This window comes from Crinia signifera, chromosome 12 (genome assembly GCF_055691185.1).
Source record: "Crinia signifera chromosome 12, ASM5569118v1, whole genome shotgun sequence".
Lineage (NCBI taxonomy): Eukaryota > Metazoa > Chordata > Amphibia > Anura > Myobatrachidae > Crinia > Crinia signifera.
Window position 1 is genome coordinate 36,538,763 of NC_139228.1, and position 22,236 is coordinate 36,560,998.

Below are 22,236 nucleotides of genomic sequence, written 5' to 3' on the forward strand. Positions count from 1 at the left end.
CTGTACGCCCAACGGCTGCCTTACTTCTCTAAGCTACGTTATCAGCGTAGCGCCGGCAGCAGTGCTACGCTAAGTCTGTTTGAAGCTACGTTATCAGCATAGTCCAACGGCTGCCTTACTGCTTAGTTCATTTGAAGCTACATTATCAGCGTAGCTCATAGGCTGCCTTACTTGTGTAGTTTCACGGCGGCAGCTTGAACTACGTTGTCAGGGTAGTAACTCCGCGGCAGCCCAGCGCTGACAAGTCATTGTGGCACTTGTAGTTCCACAGAGAAATAGAAATAGACTGCTAACAAAGGGGCGTCTAAAGTAGACACCCCGGAAAACCGCCAACAAAGGGGGCGTCTGAAGGGTGCGTCTAGTACTTAGTACAGCATCTAAACCGCTAACAAGGGTGCATCGCGTGGGAACGCAGGTAACTTCACATGTATTCCGCGTCCCCTCGCGGGGCTCGCCACGCTTTGGGTTCAGTGGCTCGCTGCACTCGCCACACTTTATAAAATCAACTCCACGCCGATGTGGATAGTGGGGATATGAAAAGGTCGGTATGACACGTACCGCGTCCGCTCGCCACGCTTCACGCTGCCGTGGACGGTGGGGGTGTTTCAGGAAAATCTGACAGGGACGCTGGCTACGCTAAGCGGCCGTGTGAACATGCTCCGCTAACTACGTAACTGCTGTGCAAACGATTGGCTATGCTGACTAAGTTGGTCGACAGCACACTATTTATGACTGAACATAACGGGATATGACGGGAACACTACGCAGTTTTGTCAGGGACGCTTACGCGACTACAGGGACGCTACTTTATAATCGCGGGAACACTACGCCGGTTTTGGCAGGGACGCTTACGCGACTACAGGGACGCTACGTTATCAGTGTAGCACCGGCAGCAGTGCTACGCTAACCCGATTCTGAAAGGGATGCTACGCTAACTACGTAACTGGCACAGTGAAACTACACAAGTACCAATATATATGCAATATTTAGCAGATCAGATTACAAGTTATTGGCAGGGCACATGCATTCAGTAATAGAACAGTACATTTGCTGTCACGGAAAACCATCACTCTCTTGTCTCCTTTTTCCTAGCAGAGCGATTGTGGGAGCTTTTCACACGTTACAAGCGTTGCAGTGTCAGAGAGTAAAATGGAAAGACTGTAGAAGCCAGCTTGTCTGGCTGAAAACAGCATAAACTCACCTGGCTATTGGCAGGAATCCTTAGCTCACACACTTGATCTGGGCTTGAGGGTTCGGCTTGTCTTGATTGACGGGTTGGCTGATTTGAATGACGGTTCAGGATAGGCTGGTTGAGGTCAGAGGTGGAGATTGATGGGGTGATGTTCTTGGTTCCAGAAGATTCTGCCTCTTGCTTCAGGAAACGTTTGGACTGTTAAGTACAGACAATTATTAGCCTGTGTAGAGATTTGTTATTTCTATATAATTTTCTCTCCCTATCGCTCTTCTTTCTCACCCTATTTCTCTCTCTCTTACTGCTGAGCTATAATCCTATTACTTTAATCTATATCCTACAATCTATACCCCTTTTCTATACCCCCCTTAAACTAGCCTCAAGCCCTGTGAGAATGCCGGCTAGGCCTAAGCGCGCTGCGGGGGCTCCCGCCAGATATACCGCGCTAGGCGAAGCTCCAGGCTCCTACAGGGCCAGAACCAAGCCTCCTTGCAGGGGTGACGAGCGGGGGCTATCCCCCTCTCCTCGTCGCAGGACTGCCGGAGCGCAGGCCGAACCGCCCGCTCCGGCAGTTAACATAGGTCTGCCCGGCAGGTCAGGGCGGCGTGGCGGTGCTGCCGGAGGCTCAGGAATCCCTCCGGCAGCCCGCCCGCGTCAATCAAGGGTGAGGGGGCGATCAGATGGCGGCGCCCGTCCCCACTGTGAGCCGGCGCCGGTCCCCGCTAGGCCTCGCCGCGTCACGCGGCGGAGCTCAGGCGCTAGGCCTGAAGCATCCGCAGCAGCGGGGGAGGCGGCTGGGGCTGGGCGCCGAGCGGGCAGCAATCAGTTGAGGGCAAGAAAAAGGGGGAGAGCGGCGGGGACGCCAGCGTCAGTGCCGGCGTCCTTCTCCCCAGACGCAGCAGCCAGCACGATTAATAAGCGGAGCACAGGCGCTAGGCCTGTCGCTGCCGCAGTAGATGCAGGGAGGGCTGGTGTAAAAGAAGGGGCACAGCGCAGCGGTCAAAGGACCGCTGCGCGCCCACTTCAGAATAAAGGTAAAGCAGTACCTAGAAACAAGGTAGCTAGGGGGTTAGACAGAGGCAAGAATAGAAATGGCCGCAAGGGTGATGCTTACCACTGTGAGGAGGGTGTTGCAGGCACTTCTGTGCCTGGAGCGCCCTCTGCTGGAGGAAGGGGAAATTGCAGGAGGTCCCATAAAAAAGGAAGGAATGGCAATGCAGCAGCAGCGCCATCTGGTGGCAGTAATAGTAATAGCAACCCCAGGGGGAAATTTATTGAGGACATGAGACATAAGTTAACTCATGCCGAATTTGAAATGTTTAAGTCTGCCGTAGCTACGTGGCAGGATAATAGCGAGGATTCGGATGAATCCTTATCCTCATGCGGCGAGTCAGACGAAGTGGATTCGCTGAGCAGTGAATCCGGTACGCAAGAGCAAGCCCCATTGGCCGGTTCAAACGAAGAAGGCGGGGTTAGTGAAAGGGACTTGCAAAGTGATGCAGGAATGAATCCGGTCGAGGAAGTTAGAAAATCTAACGCCAGATCTAGACGGACAGCGAGGAGAAGGGTGGTCGCAGAGAAGGCAAGGGAGAACAATATGGCGCCACAAAGCGCCAGAACGCAACCGGGTCGCTCATATGCGGACGCGGTTGCCGGGAGAAACACGGAAGGTGACACCGTGTCATTAGGGACATCGGCGCTTACATCTATATGCGCAGCGGTGGTGTCGGCAGTGGCTCCTCTGTTAACCACCGGAACAGGTGGGCAGGGAAAAACTGACCCTCCGGCAACTTTGGAGTCAGTATCTGACCTCATAGCCAAAGCAATAGCTCCAACTATTGCTGCGGCACGAGGGGACAATGTTATTTCCTCTGCTGAAAGGGTATCGCCGAATGTCCCAACCGTGATGGGGGTTGTTAACGAACCTCTATTGACAGGTCAGGATTCCGCCGAGCGAACCATGGAAGGACATTCTTCAAGCCGAGGAGGAAGTGATCGTAGAAGAAGGAGGGCAGCATCGTCTGATACTGGTGAGTCCACAAATGATCCTGACTGGACTGGGGAAGATAATACAGGGTCCAGCAGTGGGGGGTCAGAGGATTCATCGGTAGAGAAGAAAGCTAAGCGGAAAAGATCTGCAAAGTCTCGTAAGAGACGGCGCCGAAATGAAACCTCTGATTCCTCATTAGCATCGACGTCTTCCGAGGATAAGTCATCTTCGGACGGCGTCGTGAGGAGACGAAGGCGGAAGAGACGTAGGGAATATAGGTCCCATAGCTCCGGGTCCTCCAATGTATCGGTTGAGTCTGATGCAGTGCAGTGCGCGAACACCGCTGTTAAGCGGGGTTTGCGTCCTAGGGCTAGAGATAGGATCAGAAAGGGGCGCTATGTAGATATCTTTGCTTTAACAAGCAAGGATAGGCGGGCCCTTCTAGCCGCAAGGAAAAAAGGACCCGCTAGCGAGGATGCATTTCGCACTTATAACAACTGGGTAAGGGGCATACTAATTTTTGCGGCCTGTTATTTAGAGACACATCCAGATGAATATGTGAACCTGGTGAGATACCAGTTCCTTATTCATAAACTCTACACCTCTTACGTCGGTCCCGGTTGGCGGGTCTATGACGAAGAGTTTAGGAGAAAGCAGCATGGCCGGGAGGTATACGATTTTGGTAAGAAAGACGTGGAATTATACGGCGAAGTTGCCGAATCGGCTACGCCTATTAGGGCTCCTGAGAATAAGGGGTGGGTAAGGCAGTATGGGAGCAGGCCTTACAATAATATTAATAAGGGAAGTAATACGAAACATGGCCATGGTAGGTGCTACTCATTTAATAATGGACAATGCAACCTGGGTAACCGGTGTCGTTTTCGGCACCTTTGTATCAGATGCGGAGGTCAACACGCAATCAAGGATTGCACAAAACCTTCAACTGGAGGGGGAGGTGGGGCTCAATCCACGACAAAACAAAGCCGCGGTCCAGCGGCACCTGTCGTTGGATAGAGCCCCAACTCCAATTGTATTGGTCAGGATGTTACCATGGCTGGAACGGTATCCGGACAGAGATGGAGCAATATTTTTGCAGTCCGGATTTTCAGAGGGTTTTCAATTACCTGTTTCCGCTCCAATTAGTACGGGTAGTAAGGGAAACTTACGCTCGGCCATGGAACACCCTGACATAATATCACAAAAAGTCGAAGCCGAGGTAAAACTAGGTCGCATGGCAGGCCCGTTTGCAACACCACCAGTTGAGGGACTAATTTTGTCCCCTATTGGGGTGGTGCCCAAAAAAGTTAAGGGAAAGTTCAGGCTGATTCAGCATCTTTCTTGTCCTAGAGGGTCGTCTGTCAATGACGCCATCGATGATGAATTATGCACTGTTAATTATTGTTTATTTGAGGATGCTATAGGCATCATTAAAAAAATTGGTCCTGGTGCCCTCATGTGCAAATTGGATGTTGAATCAGCTTTTAGACTATTACCTTTGCATAAGAACGCATTTCGGTACATGGGATTTAAATTAAATGGGGGCTTTTACATAGATAAATGTTTGCCCATGGGTTGCTCCATTTCATGCGCTTATTTTGAGCGCTTCAGCACATTTTTGCAGTGGTGCCTGCAGGAAGTGTCGGGAGTTGACAGCATTACTCATTATTTGGACGACTTTCTTTTAGTGGGTCCTCCGAATTCTGACCTGTGCCTTACTTTACTTGAAGCAGCGCTTGAGTTATTTAGGGATTTCGGGGTTCCCGTGGCAGGGGAAAAAACCGAGGGACCTACTACTGATTTGGTGTACCTCGGAATTCAAATTGATTCCGATCGAGGTCTGTGTAAACTTCCAATAGATAAAGTACACCGGTTACACGACGAAATAACTTATGCCATAGCGGCTGCTAAGTTGACACTTAGACAGGCTCAATCTTTATTGGGCCTGTTTAATTTCGCATGTAGAGTAATACCCATGGGCAAAATATTTTGTAGAAAGCTGCAGCGAGCGACCGTCGGGATTCGCAAACCCCACCATTTTCTACGTCTATCTTCAGAAATGAAGAGGGATCTGAAAGTGTGGGAAATGTTTCTGGATAATTTCAACGGCATATGCATATGGCAAGCTCCAGCCGTTGCAAATGCGGAGTTGGAATTATATACGGATGCAGCAGGATCTTTCGGATTCGGCGCATTTTATGCGGGACGTTGGTGCGCAGAGGCTTGGCCCGAATCTTGGGCACGAGACGGCATGACCAAAAATATGCTATTATTGGAAATATTTCCAATAATGGTAGCCTTAGAGCTCTGGGGCGCGGAATTGGGAAACAGGGAGGTTGTCTTTTGGTGTGATAACTTAGGGGTGGTCCAATCCATTACACAACTAAGGTCAACCTCTCTCCCAGTTTTGCGCATTCTAGCACGGATAGTGTTGATGTGCTTGGCGAACAATATTACGTTGCGAGCCAAGCACGTCCCTGGCGTACTTAATGAAGTCGCAGATGCATTGTCCCGTTTCGAATGGGGAAGATTCAGGCAACTTGTGCCGCTAGCCCAGAAGTATGGTGAACAATGTCCATCTTTTTTATGGCAGGTGCCTCTGGAGGGGTAGAGGAGCTGGCCCTGCGGTCGCTAGCGCCAGCAACATTTAGAGCTTATCTGGCCTCATGGGAGCGCTGGAGCGAGTTCTTGCTGGAACAGGGTGGCACAGGTAAGAGCTATAAGCGTCTTATTAATGCCTATGTATGGAGCCTGTACACAGAGGGTAAGTCCAGAAGTTTTGTTGGACGCTCTCTGGCAGGCATATCATTCTTTTTGCGTCTGGGTGGGAAGAGAGACATCACCAAGTCTTTCTTGCTTTCCAGGATGCTAAAGGGATGGGCCAGAGCCAGGCCGGTTTTGCCCGACAGGCGACGGCCGATTGATGCCGGCCTGTTGCGTCGAATCTCGAGGTCCTTAAGAGTGATTTGCTCAAACGATTACGAGGTTCGACTTTTCAGGTTGGCCTTTGCCATGGCTTTCCATGGGGCGTTCAGAGTAGGCGAGTTGGTGTCCGCAACCAGGGCATCTCCCTCGCCTATGCTGTTCGGCCACGTCGACGTGCACCACGACGGTTTATGGTGCAAGATTCAGCGCTCAAAGACCGACGTAGTGGGCAGGGGGCAGTGGGTCCATTTGGGTCGGAGTGGCGATCGCCGGATTTGTCCGGTGGCGGCGGCTCTGGCTTACGTGGAGTTGCGGCCTCAATTGCCCGGGGCCTGGCTGATGCACATCGACGGGTCCCCACTTACTAACTTCCAGTTCAGGTCAGTTTTCAGGCGCTGTATATTGCATCAGGGTCTTTCTCCAGCCGATTTTGGGACACACTCTTTTCGTATCGGCGCCGCTTCGGCAGCCGCTGCGGCGGGTTGGTCTCAGGTCGACATACGAGCACTCGGAAGATGGCGGTCTGGTGCATTTAAGCGATACATCAGGCCGACATAATCCAGTGAGCCCATTTGAGGAGTAGCCGCTCGCCCAAACACGCTTTAGTGTTTGAGGGGCCTTGAGGAATTTTTTGTGTTATCACCAGTCTTAAATTAGGCTCTAGCCAACTGGTGGAAGATTTGTGTTTTTTGCCTCAAGTCAAATCGGGTGACCCACCCCCCCCCCCCCCTCCCACCGTAGATTAAGGTACAACAGGTAGGGATTATACATAATTCAAGTGGGTCAATAATCAAATTAGTCTTAAATAGATCACCTAAATCACATTCCTAATAGTTATCAACAATTTAATATAGAACTGCAAAATCACCTTTAAGGGAATCTCACGGGCCCCCCTTTAAAATGTTGCCAGATGTTTGCCATTAATTCAAATTTTCTAACGGTATATATCATTTCAACTTACAGGTCAACGCTTGGACACCAATATGATTTGGATGGTGGGACATTCATTTATTTATTGGTTGTCCTTGTCCCAGGTCACCACGGATACGGAACGTTTCCCTGAGACGCGATTTATCCGTTGGCTGGGACGTAGAGGTATGAGGTGGTCCGCGTTGAGGGGTCTCTTGGATGAGTCAGGGCGTTTGGTTACCCAATGTTTGTCATCATCCACTTGGGGGGCAACGACCTCACGCATAATTCCGGTCTCAATATTCGATTTGAGATTAGGAATTTATTGCTGGACCTGATCAGAGAATGGAGATTTTGCCGTTTCTTCTGGTCAGAGATTATACCTAGGAGGGTTTGGAGAGATGCACTCAGTCCGGGCGCCATTGATTTGGTACGTAGGCGGATCAATTCCGTAGTCGGCAGGGCTATAGCAACGGAGGGCGGAGTGGTCGTCAGGCACGAGGCCATTTCCTTTAGGAACGAGACCCTGTACAGGCCGGATGGGGTGCATCTCTCTTTAGTCGGGATGGATTTGTTTTTCCAGAATTTAATAGACGCATTGAGAAGTTTAGAGGTTTAGATGAGGGAGTATTCGAAGTTAGGTTGGTGGCGGGTCAGTTCAAGCTGAACTGATATGGCGGAAAGAACGGTAATTAAATTAGAGCTGTATTTACACTTAGATGCTGGTTGATGTCGGGATCTGGGCATCACCGACCCAGGTGGGCCCACATCTGGACCTTAACGATCATCTACTTCGGATAGCGTAAATTCTGGCGGACATTTGTAGTTTAGGGCAGGTGGCCCAATTTTTTGATGACTCGGGCAGAGTGGTGAGCTCTGCCTTAGTGCTATTTGCGAGGTCAGGGGCAGAAGCAGAAGGTCAACCCCCTGGCCTTAAGGGCAATTGGCCCCTTTTGAAAAGTCCGCTTCATAATTGAGCCGTTGTCTTGGACGCTGGCAGGTGGCCGGTCCTTGGCAATTAAGGGCAATTGGCCCTTAGATCCGGAGTTTGTTATTTTTATTACTTTGTTATTTTCCAGCAATGTTATTTATTTTGCATGCCGTTCTTTGCCCGCCACCTTAGTTAGAGCAGGGACATAAATTTTAGTTAGATTCAAATAGGCCGCCCCTGCTCAAAATAAATAAGCCGTCCCCTTTAAGCCCATTCAGTTGTACGCGTCTTTATTTCATAGATAAGTGGGGTGAGTGTGGATGAATGCCTATGTCTGTGTGGAGTTTAAGACTGTAGAAGCCAGCTTGTCTGGCTGAAAACAGCATAAACTCACCTGGCTATTGGCAGGAATCCTTAGCTCACACACTTGATCTGGGCTTGAGGGTTCGGCTTGTCTTGATTGACGGGTTGGCTGATTTGAATGACGGTTCAGGATAGGCTGGTTGAGGTCAGAGGTGGAGATTGATGGGGTGATGTTCTTGGTTCCAGAAGATTCTGCCTCTTGCTTCAGGAAACGTTGCCCTCCCGCCCGCCCCATTTATTAGTCAGAATTAGTTGTTGAGAAGTCGTTTGCATTATTCGTTTAGTTGTTGTCGGCTTATTTTGGGTTGGCGGAAAGAACGGTAATTAAATTAGAGCTGTATTTACACTTAGATGCTGGTTGATGTCGGGATCTGGGCATCACCGACCCAGGTGGGCCCACATCTGGACCTTAACGATCATCTACTTCGGATAGCGTAAATTCTGGCGGACATTTGTAGTTTAGGGCAGGTGGCCCAATTTTTTGATGACTCGGGCAGAGTGGTGAGCTCTGCCTTAGTGCTATTTGCGAGGTCAGGGGCAGAAGCAGAAGGTCAACCCCCTGGCCTTAAGGGCAATTGGCCCCTTTTGAAAAGTCCGCTTCATAATTGAGCCGTTGTCTTGGACGCTGGCAGGTGGCCGGTCCTTGGCAATTAAGGGCAATTGGCCCTTAGATCCGGAGTTTGTTATTTTTATTACTTTGTTATTTTCCAGCAATGTTATTTATTTTGCATGCCGTTCTTTGCCCGCCACCTTAGTTAGAGCAGGGACATAAATTTTAGTTAGATTCAAATAGGCCGCCCCTGCTCAAAATAAATAAGCCGTCCCCTTTAAGCCCATTCAGTTGTACGCGTCTTTATTTCATAGATAAGTGGGGTGAGTGTGGATGAATGCCTATGTCTGTGTGGAGTTTAAGACTGTAGAAGCCAGCTTGTCTGGCTGAAAACAGCATAAACTCACCTGGCTATTGGCAGGAATCCTTAGCTCACACACTTGATCTGGGCTTGAGGGTTCGGCTTGTCTTGATTGACGGGTTGGCTGATTTGAATGACGGTTCAGGATAGGCTGGTTGAGGTCAGAGGTGGAGATTGATGGGGTGATGTTCTTGGTTCCAGAAGATTCTGCCTCTTGCTTCAGGAAACGTTGCCCTCCCGCCCGCCCCATTTATTAGTCAGAATTAGTTGTTGAGAAGTCGTTTGCATTATTCGTTTAGTTGTTGTCGGCTTATTTTGGGTTGGCGGAAAGAACGGTAATTAAATTAGAGCTGTATTTACACTTAGATGCTGGTTGATGTCGGGATCTGGGCATCACCGACCCAGGTGGGCCCACATCTGGACCTTAACGATCATCTACTTCGGATAGCGTAAATTCTGGCGGACATTTGTAGTTTAGGGCAGGTGGCCCAATTTTTTGATGACTCGGGCAGAGTGGTGAGCTCTGCCTTAGTGCTATTTGCGAGGTCAGGGGCAGAAGCAGAAGGTCAACCCCCTGGCCTTAAGGGCAATTGGCCCCTTTTGAAAAGTCCGCTTCATAATTGAGCCGTTGTCTTGGACGCTGGCAGGTGGCCGGTCCTTGGCAATTAAGGGCAATTGGCCCTTAGATCCGGAGTTTGTTATTTTTATTACTTTGTTATTTTCCAGCAATGTTATTTATTTTGCATGCCGTTCTTTGCCCGCCACCTTAGTTAGAGCAGGGACATAAATTTTAGTTAGATTCAAATAGGCCGCCCCTGCTCAAAATAAATAAGCCGTCCCCTTTAAGCCCATTCAGTTGTACGCGTCTTTATTTCTTAGATAAGTGGGGTGAGTGTGGATGAATGCCTATGTCTGTGTGGAGTTTAAGACTTTAATACAGTCAGACCATTCCATACAAAGCACTGCTGAACCACCTGACATTGTAAAGGACTCAAATAACCTGTCTACCTAAACATAGCCTGTTGGCGGATCACAGCAATTACCTCCACTCCGTGCGATTCACTTTGTGCCTGGGTAGAGGAGGAGTGCATTTATTATCTATAATATAAACTGCTGTGTTTTATTCATCATTCTCTATTATAGCCAGAAATATATTTTTTAAATGAAGAAAATAGGACGCAGTTATTTACCATAAACATACAAAAGTCGGCCAGACAACAATTACTTGCTGACGGGGTTGCTAACAGTCAGTAAAAAATGATATAAGCTTTTTAACCTGGAATTCTTTACTAGCGGTGATTAGACGTTGTCGGAATTAATATTCCTACAGACCTTTTTCATTTTCTTTTATTTCTTTTGTACAGAGGTGACAAGCAGTCTAATGCTAAGTACATGCTTTGAACATTCCTCTCCCTAGAGAACCTCTGTGCTAAATAACCAACTACATGCTAATCAGAACCACCGTGTGCCGTAGTTCTACATCAGTGTTCTGCAGGTTGGCGTCGTACACAGCAGGTGGCACTGTCCGTATGATGAGAACGCCCTGATGTTTCTTATGAACGTCACAGACAATGCACAGTTATGAACTCATTATTGGTTATGGAGCCATACACCTCTCCAGTGCAGTTCATTCTGTCCACCACTTGATTAGCCCTTGGTTGGTGGGAGGATGATCTCTAGGGGTTTACAAATGATTGCTGTTATAGCTATTGTGGCATCCCATGATTAGCACTTAGGGGGTTATTCTGATTCACTCGGAAAGGCACAATAACTCTCTAATGGACAAAACCATATGCACTGCAGGTGGGGCTGATGTAACGTGCAGAGAGAGTTAGATTTGGGTGGGGGGTGAACTTCAAACTATCTATATTGCAGTGTAAAAATAAAGCAGCCAGTATTTACCCTGCACAAAAACAATGCACAAAACACCCAAATCTAACTCTCTCTGCACATGTTACATCTGCCCCACCTGCAATGCATATGGTTTTGTCCATTAGAGAGTGATTGTGCCTTTCTGAGGGAATCAGAATAACCCCCTTAATAAGCCATAGGCTTGCGCGCCCCCCCGCACAATTGCAGCCAAGGCCCCCCACATGATTGCAGCCAGTGCACTCTCTTGATTTTTCCCTGACTCCACGCTGCGAGGGAGGGAAGGGAGCAAATCTGCTTCTCTGCCTGCCGGTGTTCTGGGTGGAAGGCGGAGCTGCTGCCCGGAAGCCGCTGGTCACGGTGGGAGTGGAGGAATTGCTGTTGCGCTCCTGTCATTGCGCCCGAGCCACACAGGGTGGTGGGGGGGGGGTGGGGAGTCGCGCAGGGGGGGAGTCGCAGCGGAGCCGCATCATGTGGTGAGGAGAGGAGGGAGCGCATGAGCACACTGCTGCCCGGAGCCGTACCATGAAGGGAAGAGAAGAGGGAGAGGACCCACTGCTGACGCCTTTGGAGGCCAGAAATGCTCAGCACAGAGAGGAGGAGGCGCTGCCATTGTCTGGTGAAGGAGAGAAAGTAATGGTGAGCATCCCAGCATCTGTTTGTCAGTTTGTCTTTGCCCCCCCAACTCTTCCCTTTGTCTATGCTGCCCCTCCATCCATCTTTCAGTCTGTCCTCCAATATGGTACTTTGCCCTCATCTGTCTATGCCCACCTCCATCCATCCATCTTTGCGCGCCCCTCCCCTCGACCATCCATCTATGTTGTTCCATCTGTCCATCTTTGCCCCCCCCCCCCCCCGGCCTGTGCCGTATAATATGTAATGGGCATTACAGTGTGTCAAATAATGTGTAATGGGCATCATGTGTGTCAAATAATGTGTTATAATGTGTAATGGGCATCACAGTGTGTTGTATATTGGGCATCATGGTCTGAGGCGTAATGTGTAATGGGCATTACGGTGTGAGGGGATTTAGCAGATTTATAAATATTGAGATTAATTTGACAAATCAGTCAAAAACTGAGTTTTAAATATTCCCTCATCTTTAGGTGTACCTTATTCATTAATCAACATATTCATTTTAAACCTAAAACACTCAGCCACATCACTCATATTCAGTGGCGGTTTTTAACTACAGCCCCTCATTAGCTGCAGCACCTTCTAGGTAAAATCCGCCAATATAGTGAAGCCAGATGCAGTCTGTGAGACTGCATTGGCTTCACTGTGACTGGCAGTGACTTCCTACTGGAAGCCTGACCTGCCAGTCACCAAGACTGGTCCCATTGAGAGGTGTTCCCTCCCTCCGGGATGCCTCTCTATTGGCTGCCGAATGAAATCCGAAGATTGCGCATGCGCAGTACCTACATTGGTACTGTGCATGCACCACTCCTGGTGCCTGTCATTTGTATTATACAGGCACCAGGACCATGATTCCCCTTCTATGGGCTGTTGCCGACGCAGCCCAAAGAAGCTGGCTGCATACGCAGTATAGAGGTATTTACTGCGCATGCGCCAGTCCTCACAGCACAGGCACAGAGAATGCTGCGGGGATCAGGAGGAGTGGTGGCAGTGGCAGGGGGGTTGCCTGCATCACGGTACCCCCACAGTGGCTGCAGCCAGCAGCAGCCCCCTCCCCACAAAAAAGTACGAGCCACCACTGCCCATATTTTATACTTATAAGAGCCATAATCAATTGAACAAAAAAAAAAACACTAAAAGGGCTTAAAATGAATAGGTGTGACGCTGGTGACCATTAAAATAAGCCATTTCTGCAAACAAAGTATACAGGAACTTTTCAGCATATTGTCTTCTGTGGAGATTGTATTAGCCCTATACTATCTTTTCACATGAGTACTACAGTTCATGTCCCAGAATCCCCTTCTCCCACTGTCTGTATGCTCACAAAGCCCCGTTATCATCACATTGTGACTGGCTTTTGTCTTATTCAAATGACTAAGCCGTGACATTCTGTGGCGGGGGAAATCTGATTCATTCTAGAACTAGGGCACACTCTAATCTGCATAGACAGCAGCAGCAAAGTCTTCCGCTACATTTTTTCACACAACCCATTTTTTAACCAATAGCAACAGAAACATAAAAAATGTTGCGTATCGGCTTTTTGGAGCGTCATAACATATCCCTCAAAGAAATGAATGCATTGCGTGAGTGGAATAATGGTAGTCTGTAATGCAATGTGTTACCTTATTTTTAAAGTCTTCAGGCACCCACGGATCTTCTTGCAGGAGTAATGTACAATGGCGTTAGGGCCTATTCTGACACATTATTTTCATTACGATTTCATACAATTTACACGCATGTAACACGATAAAATAAATAAAACTAAATGGGATTATTCCCTTGTAAACCGTGTGCCGCACTATTGCAGTATTGACATGCTGTTCATCTCTTCCATTTTGAATATTAGTCGCAAAGACCTTCTAATCTTCTGGAATAATCCATAAATTGAGATGAGTTTAAAAAAATGGCAAACACAGTAATAACCGGCAATGTTTCTAAACACACTTGTCAACATCTGTGATTGTACAAAAAAACTGCCACACCAAAGTGAGATTATTTCTTTTTCCTATTTTTATGATTAACTTTTGTTTGTTTGTTTGTTTTTTGTTTTTAACTAAAAGAATATTTGTATGGTTCTTTTATTGCACTTTATATAATACTGTATATAGTGACATCTTTTATTATCTATCATTGTGAGATTGAACTCAAGAGAAGGAATTGTTCATTAACTGGGGATTGTTACACTCATTGTTATAAATATTTTAATTTTAATTATATCATCATTGGATGGGACTATCTGTGATTTCAGCTCATTATTGAGCAAATGGATTCCTATCATTGGGGCAGATGTATTAAGCTTTAACAAGAGATAAATGCAAGGGTGATAAGGAGAGATAAGTGTCCAGCCAATCAGCTCTTTCACAACTTTTTTCAAACACAGCCTGTAACATGGCAGTTAGCAGGTGATTGGCTGGACGTTTATCTCTCCTTATCACCCTTGCATTTATCTCTTGTTAAAGCTTAATACATCTGCCCCAATGTTTCTTACTGTGCCTTTGACATTCTGCCTATGATTTGGAAAATCCACATCATTTCATCTTCACTATTTCTAAGTCACTCCAGAGTACCGATTATTGTTATATTTTGATTTTTGTTTTTTATGGGTAAACTCATCTCTTGCGCTGCAGCCATTGACATACAATTCAGATGTAGACCCCGTCTCTTTTAACTTTTTGCAGTTTGAATTATTTTTGCAATTCAAACAGTCTGGTTTATATGTTTAAATTAATTGTAATTTTTTTTTTTTAATTCAACAATGGTCTACATTGAACGCTGAACGATGTTAATGTTCTTTTTGTAAAGTGGCTCACCACTGGATCTGCTACTAGCGCTAGGGCTGTTGAGCCTGACTAGACGTTGGACCTGAAAGGGTTGGATGTGATTGGAAATGTAGAAGGAGAGGAGAAGTGACAAAACATGGGTATGGGTCATAGTGTTGACTCAATGATGGTTGACATACATTAGGTCAACCTCAGAAGTTCGACGGGGCTTAGGTCAACACCTGGAATAGATCAACTGGCTAAGGTCATCAGGGTCTGAAGTTCAATACAAGCATTAGGTCGACAATGGGAAGGTCTACATGAGTTTTTCATGTTTTTTGTCCCAGATGTCGACATAGTCAACATGGACATCGTTTTAGTGCCATGCTTCAGGCTCGGTGCCTTGCTGCGCTCTCTGTACACTTTTATATTCTCCCTGCATGCCCTAGTGGATGTAAGCATGTCTAGCTTTTGACTGTACACATTTCCATTGTCGACATAATGCTTGTTTTGACCTTACGACCCTGTCGACCTTAGCCACGTCGACCAATATCAGGCGTCTACCTAAGCCCCGTCGACCTTCAGTGGTCAACTTAATGTATGCCAACTTTCATATGGTCGACCTAATGGCTGTCTCCCGAAAACACAAGGGGGTTTATTTATTAAGTTGAGATTCTTCAAAATCTGCATTTTTAGGGATTTTTTCGTGTTGGGATTTAAATTGGTGACTTTTTTAAATGTCGGGTTAGAAGAGATTTAGTGTGTGCTGGGTTTTTATGCCGCTTTACATTTTTCTGCAATACAATTGGAAGTCTCTCTGCCGTTAGCTGTGAGCTCGTATGTGCAATAAAGACAAGGACAGTAGCCATAGGCCTGTCCTTAAGCTTGATGTTCCTCATGTTTGCGTATAGGCTGCGGATGTGTATACGCAATTGTGAATGAGTACGCGATGGCTCCGGTGGACGTCTCTTTTCATTTCTGAACGGCAGCATCATTTGCTAAAATCAGCAGCTCTGCGACCTGGAAAACCTGCATTTGCATTCCGTGTACAAACATGAATTAGGCCCATAGCAAAAGGCATAGCAGAATGTAGGCATTTGATAATCATGAATTAGGGGTGCACCTATTAACAACCTTGTCTTTATTGCTCCAACTAATGAAAAGTTGGTGGATAAATAATCTGAGCCAATACGTTACTAACTGAGAGTAGCACTGCCCCCTCCTGTCTTCAATTGATACTAACAGGGTACCAAAAACAATTGAAGATCAACAAGTCAGACACAAAGGGGAAAGGTGGTGTCATAGAGACACAGGCACAAACTAACATGTAGCAGAGGAAGGGGTGAGCTGGGAAATTTATCAGAGCAGACAAACTCAGAACATTTCATCTTCTGCCACTGGCTATCGGTGGAGTTGCCATCGATGATTGCCATCGATGGTGATACTGCAACCAGCCATGGATAGTCATAAACTATGTGATGGATAACCATTGATCGTTTTATCTATCGATGGTCATCCATTATCTTTGACTGAATGGCCCATGGGCCAATCAGAATGTGGCGGTGGGCTTCTGGGTTGCTGGAGGGGGTGGGGGGGGGGGGGGGGGAGTGTAAGTGCTTTTTATCCCATATCAGTCCAGGGGAGCTGACCCCCATGTTTTAATTACAAATGATCCAGTATCTTTTTCTTTCCCTAGATGCAGCCTACTATGCGAGTAAGTGTTACCCTACATTACATACACTTTGGGTTCAGACACACCTTGTATCACTAGCAGCAGTTCCCTGGGGGGCCCAGGTCACTACCACCAACTGATGCACCTCCCTGTGCAGCGTGTGATGGGTAAAGGTGGGGGGAGGTCTCCCAGGATAGGGGTAGCAGAGTCTGCAGCTGACATGGGGCAGTATTATCTGCTGCTCTAAGGCTCAGCTGGTGCGTGGCTTATGCACCAGTGCTGATGAGCATAGAAATGGGGGGCCATGGATGCAACTATATGAATAGAAGGGCCATGGGTGCGAGTGTAGGAATGGGAGGGCCATGGGTGCAAGCATAGGAATGGGAGGGCTGTGGCTGCGAGTGTAGGAATGGGAGGGCTGCGGTGTGAGTATAGGAATGGGAGGGCTGTGGCTGCGAGTGTAGGAATGGAAGGGCCGCGGTGTGAGTATAGGAATGGGAGGGCAGAGGGTATAAGAGTAGGAATGGAGGAACCAGGGGTGTGCATGCTCACAGCCTCCCATGCATAGTCACAGAGTTATAAGAGGACACATCTGTAGGTGCTATGCTGCCTTACTACCAGCACCGCACATGGTAAGAAAGGATCCTTGAAAAAGCATCCTAGTGGATGTGAAACGCGTTGGACCAAGAGAGGGACATCACGACAGCAAGGGGACACACTGCCACCCGCTCCAGCTACTGCCGCAAGCCACGAACAGAAGCCAGAGAATCGGGTGACGTCACCCCAAGCCGCCCGCAGCACACGGAAGACGCTGAACAGCAGAGCGCTGCTGTCTTCTCCTGTAAAACAGGTTAGCAAGCTAGGGCAAGCTAGAGTCATTACAAACTGGACTGTTGCTCCCTCCAACATTACAAAAGAGTGTAAACAATTTATGCACGTTTTTACTTTATTTTATTTTATTTTTATTACTTTTATTTTTATTTATTATTTTTTCTTTTTGTTATTATCATTTTTATTTTATTTGTACCTTTATTCTCTATTTCTGCTCTCTTTTTCTCGATTATCCCTATCCCTCCAACCCTCCTCCCCCATCCTCCCTCCTGACAAGCGCCTAATAATCCCTTTTGCTTCCAGCAAAAAACACCCCGCACTGTATAGCTAATTCCTTTTGGGCTGCTCCACCACAAAGCGCAACATCGTTTGGGGAACCCCCGAAATGTGCATGTCTGTCACATATACCATGTCCCGGCCCTAGGGGGCAGTATACTATACAGGGCAGTAATAGAGGGAGGTCCCTAGTAGGGAGGAGACACAACACTCGCACCTCATTCTATGTATTCTATATACAGTATATGGAGTTTCCACCATGGGATGGTCTATGCTACACCACCACCAGGGTAAAACCCAGGGGCGGCGGTACGCGTCCTCCGACCTTTTCATACCCCTACTATCCACGTCGGCGTGGAGTTGAGAATAGAAAGTGTGGCGAGCGCAGCGAGCCACCGAGCCCGAAGCGTGGTGAGCGCAGCGAGCCCCGCGAGGGGACGCGGATACTTCACAGGTATCGCGTCCTCTTGCGGGGTCACAGGTATCCGCGTCCCCTCGCCACGCTTCAGGCTCGGTGGCTCGCTGCGCTCGCCACACTTTCTATTCTATACTCCACGCCGACGTGGATAGTAGGGGTATGAAAAGGTCGGAGGACGCATACAATAGCAGGGTGGCGTTAAAGTTGGGGGGGGGGGGGGGCATTAACCATGCTTTTTACACATATTCAATGTGAAATGGGCCATATTGGCCCTTTTAACATTGTAACCTATGTGAAATCGGGTTGATCGCATCGCGGGCCATTATAATGGCCCGCGATGGACGCGATCAACTTGATTTTCACTTTAACATTGATCCCTATGGGGAAATCGCGTTGATCACATCGGTCGCATCGCGGCCCCTTATTAGGGGCCGTGATGGACGCGATCAACGCGATTTTCGCTTTTACCGGCAATTGAGCCAGTTAAAGACAGAAAATCGGGTCCATCGCGTCCATCGCATGCCTTAAGTACCTTAACTTAAGGCATGCGATGTACCACGACGGGCGCCATGCTAGGAAACAAGTACCAAATTGTTTTATAAAAGACAGTGACTAATAACTGAAAAGTCCATATGGTTCCGTATAATGCAAATAACCAGCTGGAGGTTTTTTTTTCTGTGAGCCTGGGTGAGTCCGTTCCTATTGTGCCTCACTTATTTATATGCCTTAATGATGGTCAATGTTTCCAGCTTTAGTGGCTTAACGGAGGATGCTGACCTCCTTCTGTTTTTTTGGAGCGAAGTAGAGTAGTGGTTCACTGGGGGAAAAGAATGTCCCAGGTTCGGCAGCAGGTAGTTTCCATGGAGGCTGGTTCGGTCTCTCAGGATAACAAGCGGAGGACCACCAATGCATTACACTTGCAGAGCTTTTTCCCCCCCAAAAAAGTCTTCAGATCTTCCAGATTACTTGTGATTGACGACTTCTGGGGGCTGTTCTGAGGAATAGCCAGACATACAGCAACCCATGGAAGGGCAAGACAAACAGCAGCCTATGGCATTACTGGACATACAGTAACCTATGGCATGGCCAGACATACAGCAACTTATGGCATTGCTGTACATACAGTAACCTATGGCATGGCCAGACATACAGCAACCTATGGCATTGCCGGATATACAGCAACCTATGGCATTGTCGGACATACAGTATCCTATGGCATGGCCAGACATACAGCAACCTATGGCATTGTTTGACATATAGCAACCTATGGCATTGCTGCACATACAGTATCCTATGGCATGGCCAGACATACAGCAGCCTATGGCGTTACCGGACATACAGCAACCTATGGCATTGTTGGACATATAGCAACCTATGGCATTGCTGCACACACAGTATCCTATGGCACTGTCGGACATACAGAAGTCTATGGTCTTGCCAGACATACAAAAGTCTATGGCATTGCTGGACATACAGCAACCTAATCACTCAGCATTGTGACCTGATAATGATAGCAGTGCTGGCGTATATGAAACAGACAGGCTACTAAGTCCTCCTTAAAGTAAAAATACAGTATCCTTCTTTGCAGGAAAAAAATACATTTAAAAATAGGTTAATCGTTAGAATGTGTTTGATCTTTTGTAATTGACATTTTAGGTAACTTTTTTTTCTTAGTTCACTTGGTTGGAAATAGTTTTCCTGATTCATTTGATCTGACAGCTAGCCCAGAGCTGTCAGGGTTTATACTAAGGTGTAAATGAAAGGCTTATGCTGACAAAGGAATCCATTCCAATAGACCTGATTTCCCCAGGCAGCTTTAATATTCCTGCTGACAATATTTTGAAGCACCCAACTCCTTGTGTTCGTGATTCCTTTCTCCTTCACCTTGCATTTCTAAACTTCCCCAATACAGATCTGCGGCCTGGCACTCTATGTGGGTTACATGCTCTTTGACACCGGGTCCCAGCGGCGTAGCTACATATGCGGCAGACCCTGCGGTGGCTTGTGGGAGTGGTGGGCAACGCTGGCCTCGCCCCTTCTTGACGGGGGGGGGGGGCGGAATTTTTTTGGGCAAGGGGGGGGAAATTTCTAACTAGGCCACTGCCGTGTCCTCTTCTTGTTTCGGTTTTGGTTCTTTAATTGGGATGTCCACTGATGATTAACACCCACTATATCACCTTTTCTGACCCATTCTGTTTTCTAGACTGTAAATAAGGCTGAGCAATCTGTCACCACCCTGAGTGTAAAGCTGAAAGTATTTGACTGAAAATGAATATGCTGCATTGATTTGGTTACAATGGAAGAATATGTGGAATTAGGGCTGGATTAAAGGTCGCATGGACCTGGGCCTATTATGAGAAGCAGAAGGGGGTGTGAACAGTGCAGTGTGGGTGTGGCCAGTGCCATGTAGACATGTAGACGATTATGGGCCTATTTTGATGTGGAGGCCTGGAGCTCCCTCTGCCCCATTGGTATTCTGGCCCTGCTACGGTGCATAGAGTTAGAACAAACCCTTTCACTTGTTTAGGTGCTCCCGTCAGTATAACTGAATGTTTATAATGTAACTATAAAGAAGCCTATAGGTGTGGCCTAATGTGCGGTATTTAGAAGTAGAATATAATGTAATTCCATCCTGTGCCAGCCCCGCTCCCAAAACATACCAAGAATGAGTAGAGCACCAGAGCATTCTGGGAGCTTTAGGCTGCAGGTTGCCTTTCTATCCTTTCTATGCAATTTAAATCCTGGTGCTATGGGGGGGGGGGGGGGGGGGGTGGGGGGTGGACAATGTTATCTCCACTCTCAGTGTTAGAATTGTATTATTATATTGAATAGGTGGTTTAGTGGCTGTTACATTTGTCTATCCAGTATGTAACACTTAGCGGTAAGTTTAGCTTGCTGGTTGGTATTAATAAGGCTGATAATCTTACCTAAACCTTGTGTCACTAGCTACTGACAGGGAGTACGCCTCACTGGCAAATGCAGTACAGTTTCAATTACAATCCGCATAGACATTAATGACACAGTTGATACTCAGTACTTTTTATTAAGCTGAACGCTTCGGAGTAATCTTTTGGTACTTGTGTACTAGCACGGCGCCCATCGCATCGCAGACCATAAGGCATGCGATGGTATGCGATGCTATGCGATGGCACCCGATGTTATACAATTTTAAATTGTATACCATCGAATTGTATGGCATTGTATCGCATATACAATGGTATGCGATTTAAAATTGTATAAGCATCCTAAAGGGTTTTCCCATGTTAAAAGTGGCCCCTATAAGTTCATTAAACGTGTTGGGTGCTTACTATGTTAAAAGCACCCCCAACGGCACCCCCACTATCAACGCCAACCCTGCAGTATACAGTACATTGTAGCAATAACATATAACACTTTACGTTTACTTTTTTAGTCCCAAATGTCGACACGGACACTGAAAAAAGTGCACCGCATTCCCTTGCTTCAGGACAGGCATTCCCAACCACGGTCCTCAAGGGACACCAACAGTGCAGGTTTTAGTGATATCCAGGCTTCAGCACAGGTGGTTTAATCAGAATACCTCAGATACTTATTAAGTCACCTGTGCTCAAGCCTGGATATCTACAAAACCTGCACTGTTGGTGTGCCTCGAGGACCGTAGTTGGGAATGCCTGCTTCAGGTACTATTATATTCTCCCTCCACGGATGGATGGTCAGGCATGAAATACTGCCTGTCGGCACATGCCAGCTACAAAAAAAACCACGTCTTCCTTTTGATATTCCCAATGTCAACCTAATGTCAGTATTAACCTTTGGACTCTTAAGCATGTCAACTTTTTTTATGTGTTGACCTAAGGCCTGTTGACCATCAGTGGTCGTCCCAATGTATGTTGACCTTAATAGTGTTGACCTAATGACCGTATATGCTTGTACCGTCCTTCAGAGAGCGGGATTTCTGAGCATTTCTTCTATTGGCTGCACTAGGAGTCTATAACTCTGTTCTAATAGGTTACATAGAAACATAGAAACATAGAATTTGACGGCAGATAAGAACCACTTGGCCCATCTAGTCTGCCCCTTTTTTTAAACATGTTACCTCAAACCATATTTGATCCTTATTTTTTTGTAAGGATATCAATATGCTTATCCCAAGCATGTTTAAATTGTACTACTGTATTTGCGTCTACCACCTCTGTTGGGAGGCTATTCCACTTATCTACTACTCTTTCTGTGAAAAAATTCTTCCTTGCATTTCCCCTGAATCTTCCTCCCTCTAGTGTCAGTGCATGTCCTCGTGTTCTGCTGCTCCTCTTCCTGTGAATAATGTCTCCCACCTGTACCTTGTTAAAGCCCTTGATATATTTGAAAGTTTCTATCATGTCCCCCCTTTCCCTTCTCTGCTCTAAAGTATACATATTAAGATCTTTTAGTCTTTCCTGGTATGTTTTGTGATGTAGGCCATGCACCATTTTAGTTGCTCTTCTTTGTACAGTCTCTAATGTATTTATATCCTTCTGGAGATATGGCCTCCAGAACTGAACACAGTACTCTAGGTGAGGTCGTACCAATGACCTATAC

The 22,236-nt window shown here is 47.1% G+C and overlaps 1 protein-coding gene and 1 long non-coding RNA gene across 2 annotated transcripts in view; both read left to right on the forward strand.

Annotated features, from left to right (window-relative positions):
- The first annotated feature begins 2,407 nt into the window (after nucleotides 1-2,407).
- On the forward strand, nucleotides 2,408-10,619 carry LOC146049525 (uncharacterized). Its single transcript, XM_083166062.1, has 3 exons — nucleotides 2,408-3,222; nucleotides 5,773-6,484; nucleotides 10,583-10,619. The coding sequence occupies exons 1-3, from the start codon at nucleotides 2,475-2,477 to the stop codon at nucleotides 10,617-10,619; spliced, it is 1,497 nt and encodes a 498-aa protein (XP_083022188.1). The 5' UTR covers nucleotides 2,408-2,474.
- Nucleotides 10,620-16,803: 6,184 nt separating this feature from the next.
- LOC146049423 (uncharacterized) overlaps nucleotides 16,804-22,236 on the forward strand; it is a 57,488-nt gene continuing 52,055 nt past the window's right edge. Inside the window, exon 1 of the long non-coding RNA XR_014466129.1 lies at nucleotides 16,804-17,004. This is a non-coding gene — a long non-coding RNA (uncharacterized LOC146049423). The remainder of the gene's footprint in view (nucleotides 17,005-22,236) is intronic.

What these genes read in the sequence shown, in the direction of transcription:
- LOC146049525 (XM_083166062.1), top strand. Translation starts at nt 2,475, where the DNA reads ATGAGACATAAGTTAACTCATGCCGAATTTGAAATGTTTAAGTCTGCC. An exon ending in GGCAGCATCGTCTGATACTG is followed by an intron (nt 3,223 to 5,772) that starts GTGAGTCCACAA and finishes TTTTTATGGCAG; the next exon opens with GTGCCTCTGGAGGGGTAGAG. An exon ending in CTTACTAACTTCCAGTTCAG is followed by an intron (nt 6,485 to 10,582) that starts GTCAGTTTTCAG and finishes TCTTTTGTACAG; the next exon opens with AGGTGACAAGCAGTCTAATG.